The 4,650-nt window shown below is 32.4% G+C and overlaps 1 protein-coding gene across 1 annotated transcript; it reads left to right on the plus strand.

Annotated features, from left to right (window-relative positions):
- The first annotated feature begins 3,830 nt into the window (after positions 1-3,830).
- Positions 3,831-4,591, plus strand: LOC111459775 (E3 ubiquitin-protein ligase RHA1B-like). Its single transcript, XM_023102826.1, has one exon. It carries the CDS (start codon positions 3,909-3,911, stop codon positions 4,443-4,445), a length of 537 nt encoding a protein of 178 aa, XP_022958594.1. The 5' UTR covers positions 3,831-3,908; the 3' UTR covers positions 4,446-4,591.
- The last annotated feature ends 59 nt before the right edge of the window (positions 4,592-4,650 follow it).

The raw sequence follows: 4,650 nt of genomic DNA on the forward strand, positions 1-4,650 counted from the left end.
ACAATTAAAAATTTAAAAACAATTGTTTTTTTTTTTTTTTTTTTTTTATATATAGTTGTATTTATTTAGAATAATATTTAATGAATAAATAAATAAATAGTCAATATAGAAAACACAACAAGTAAACAAAAAAAAGTTAATACAGTATTTAAAAATTGAAAGTTGGTTTAAAAAATTAAAAAGAATTAAAAAGTATTTCGCTTGTTAATGATCAATACCAACCTACTATTTAAATAAAGTTTAATTTATTTAAAATCAAATAAATAATCATAGTGATGAGTTGTTTGAATAATTTGACACCATTGCTTTAAAAAGAAAAAAAGATTTGACTATTTCTCATTTGATTTGATAGCTACGAAAATTTTGAAAAATTGGGAGAAAATAAGTTTGAAAACAAAAGATTAAACACTCTATTTTGAATTTTTACTTCAATCAATCCACTTTATTAAAAAAAAAAAAAAACATTTTCAGTATTTTTCGTATCGATCAAGAATGTTGTTTGTTTTTATTTTTATTATTATCAAATTCAACAATACTTATCGGAGTATAAGATTAAAATACGCATTTTTTTTAAGATAATAATTGATATTTTATTTAATAAATTAATTTTCGCAGCTTCAATTATAAACACGAAATATTTAATTTTCGCAGCTTAAATTAATTTTCTTTCCATTCTTTTTATAACTTCTTACCTTTCTTTCATTTTATTTCGTTTTCTTTGAATTAAATTACTCAATTTAAGCATAGTTCAGATATATAAGTTCATACAAGATGTCTCGAGTGAATTAGAATAATAATTTTAATATAAGAAAATATATGTAAATAAATAAAGCATGCCAATGATTTAAATGCCTGTAGGAGTGGTAGGTAAAGAATTTAACACTACTTAAATGACATAGTCAACCCAATAAATATCTTTTGAAATTGTTCTTATTTAAGTATTTTCTTTAATTCTTTTATTTTAAACTATATATATAAATATTTTATTGAGAGATTGAAGAGCTTAGTTGGGCCTGGTCCATTACTTGAGCCCATTTGTTCTTCATCAGATTAAAAAGAATTTGGAATATTCTTTAATATTATTACTCTTAATTGTTTCTAAAAATATGATTGAATGAATACAATAACTTAAAATTATTATAAACTATTTAAAATTTTTATTTTATATATATCATTTTGCAGCATTAAAATCAAATAAATTAAATTTTATTTACTAAATCTGTAATTAGAAACAAAGAAAAAAAAAGGAAAATGGTAATTATTATTAGTTGATTTGAAATATATATATAAAAATAATAATAGAGTGAGAAGGACAATAATAATAATAATGAATTTGTTATTATTAGAAAGGAAGGAGAGGAAACATAGAGGAGACAACCCACGTGCCAAGTTGACCCACCCCTCTTCACCAGTAGGCGACTGTGTCTCTGCAACTACCATCATCCCTTTTACATTATATTTTAATCTATTGTCACACTTTTATTTACGTTTATCTTCAACAGACATGTTTAAATATCTTGAAATGAAAGTTTAAATAGAACATTATTTACTAGCGATAAATTTGAACTGTTACAGTATTGATCAGAAGGGCGTGAGGGAGGGAGGGAAGCATGTGGTATCCTCGTCACTCTAGACTGTAAATGTGGAACAGAGTGAGCCACAAGTGTATAAATTAAAACCAACCTTATAAAAGATGTATGGGTGTTTTTGTTTGTCTTATGCTATGCTTCAGACATTGCATTGCTGTAATATTTAGACACCTACTGACAATAAATAATAAATAATAAATAATAATCAGACCACATTTATATGCTTTTGTCATTAATAAAATGATAATTAATCGTGTTTTAAAAAATAATTATTTTTTATTTTTATTTTTGTGGACTTTAATGTCATTTTCCTTTTAACTTTGATGAAACTGAATCTTTGTTGCTGTTGTTGTGTATTGGCATCCACTCCCCTTTGTACTCAAGCTGTCGTCTACGTGTATCAATTATATATATATATATATACATATATATAACGTTACAAATATTGATAATAAAATATTTATAAGCTTTATTGTGATGGTTAGTTTTGATATTTAAATTTAAATGAATAGCAACAAATATTGATGTAATACAATTGGATTTAGGTGGCCTACACGTTATGATATGTATGTACCTAATAGCGCTCTAATCACATGAAATCATTTAAACTTATATAGGTCGGGTGGGGTGGGTCAATGTAATAGCAATGTCCTATTTGTTAGGAGTGATGGCCTAATTTTGTTTCGGTAACATCCAAAACCCACCACTAGCACCACCAGTAGATATTTTCCTATTTGAGTTTCTCTCTCGCGCTTCCTCTTAAAGTTTTCATAACGCGTCTATTACGGAGAAGTTTCTACACCCTTCTAAGGTATGCTTCATTCCCCTCTTGAACCGATGTGAGATCTTATAATCCACCTTCTTGGGTACCCAACATCCTCGCTAGCACACTACCTGATGTGAGATCTTATAATCCACTTCCTTGGGTACCCAACGTCCTCGCTAGCACACTGCCTGATGTAAGATCTCACAATCCACCTCTTTGGGTACCCAACGTCCTCGCTAGCACACTGCCCAATGTGAGATCTTACAATCCACCTCCTTAGGTACCCAACGTCCGATGTAAGATCTCACAATCCACCTTCTTGGGTACCCAACGTCCTCGCTAGCACACTGCTCGATGTGAGATCTCACAATCCACCTCCTTGGGTACCCAACGTCCTCGCTAGCACTCTGTCCGATGTAAGATCTCACAATCCACCTCCTTGGGTACCTAACGTCCTTGCTAGCACACTGTCCGATGTAAGATCTCACAATCCACCTCCTTGGGAACCCAACGTCCTTGCTAGCACTTTGCCCGATGTAAGAACTCACAATCCACCTCCTTTGGTACCCAACATCCTCGCTAACACATTGTCCAGTGTCGACTCTGATATTATTTATAACAGCCCAATCCCACTGATAGTATATATTATCCGCTTTCACTTGTTCTTTTTGAATTTTCTAGTGATTTTCGAAATGCATTTATTAGGGAGAGAAAGAGAGAGAGAATGGAATGTATATGAATGGAAAGTAAAAAGGAGATGTGGGATGCAATATGTTAATTGGGTAGGGCAGCCAATGCCGTGGCCATATTAGACACAAATGTCAGAGAGGGTTTGGCAGTATAAGGGATGATGCCCTTTGCTAGGGTACCCTAAAACATCCACTTTCATCGCCCTTTTCCATAATTATTAAATTACAACACATTAATTCCTATTTATTTTTTCATTATACATTTGGTTTGCCCAAATATACATGTATTGTTTTCTATCCAAAATTTTTATGTCAATAATATGGATAAAATGTCGAAATATTTGGTAAAATATTAGTGTATAGTTTGAAAGAAAATAATAATATAATACATAGTTTTGAAATTGATATATTAATTCAATAAGTGCCCCTACACTACTTAGATGATGGTGTGTGGGGCTACCCTTAACACTACACTACTTTTCTTTTCAACGCCATCACCATCTCTTTATTTATTTATTTATTTATTTATTTATTTATTTATCTCTTAGGGCCCATACTCTCTTCATAGATTGTACACATTATTTCTTGAGTGGTCATTCCAAGAGTGAAAGAAAATTCAACATTTTTTTTTTCATTAAATATTTAAAAGAATATATAATATATAGTTTAAATGTTTATTTAATTTAATTTAATTTAGAGACTAAAAAATAATAAAAGGGATAAAGAATTATATTTTGTTTTTTTTTATTTATAAAAAATAGTGTTATATATAAGGTTGGTCTATAAATAAGAATTGGCATAATTCCATTAATCATCTCTCATCTACTTCTTTCTCTCTCTTCTGGGTCTGTTACCATTTCCGCCATGGGCTTCCCTGCAAGCTACACTGAGCTGCTTCTCCCGAAGCTCTTCATCCACGTACTCTCCTTACTCGGCTTCCTCAGGAAGCTCATCTCCCTCTTATTTTGCCTTCTAGGGCTCCAGGATTTTCTCGAACCGGACATTCCTTGGTCTAATCATTCTGATTCTTTTCCGACGGGACCATTGACGGACCTCGATCCTCTTTCCGCTGCTGTTCTCCGTGAGATTCTTCCTGTCGTCAGATTCTCTGAACTTCTGGATCCGCCGGAGAGCTGCGCTGTTTGTCTCTACGAGTTCGAGACCGACGACGAGATCCGCCGCCTCGCGAACTGTCGCCACATCTTCCACCGCGGATGCCTCGATCGGTGGATCGGTTATGGTCAGAGGACCTGCCCGCTGTGCCGGACGGTGTTCATTCCGCCCGATTTGCGGACTGGTGGTTGTAATTTTGACGATAGGGCTTGGGAGGATTCGGAACTCTTCGAAGCACTCCACACTGATTCTTCTTCATCCTCGACGCTTCTCAGCGCTGGTTTGTAGCTTCTGGAGATTTGATTTTCTTTTGTTGATTTTTCTGCTTTTCAATGGACATCGAAAAAAAAAAGAGAGAGAGAAAAAGAGGGAAAGAGATGGAGATGGTTGAGTTTGATGGAGGGGAAATCTTTGTTGTTTGTTCTTCTGTACATACAAAAAAAAAAAAAAAAAAAAAAAAAAAAAAAAAAAAAAAAAAAAAAAAAAAAAAAAA

Source organism: Cucurbita moschata, unplaced genomic scaffold (genome assembly GCF_002738365.1).
Source record: "Cucurbita moschata cultivar Rifu unplaced genomic scaffold, Cmos_1.0 Cmo_Scf00022, whole genome shotgun sequence".
NCBI lineage: Eukaryota > Viridiplantae > Streptophyta > Magnoliopsida > Cucurbitales > Cucurbitaceae > Cucurbita > Cucurbita moschata.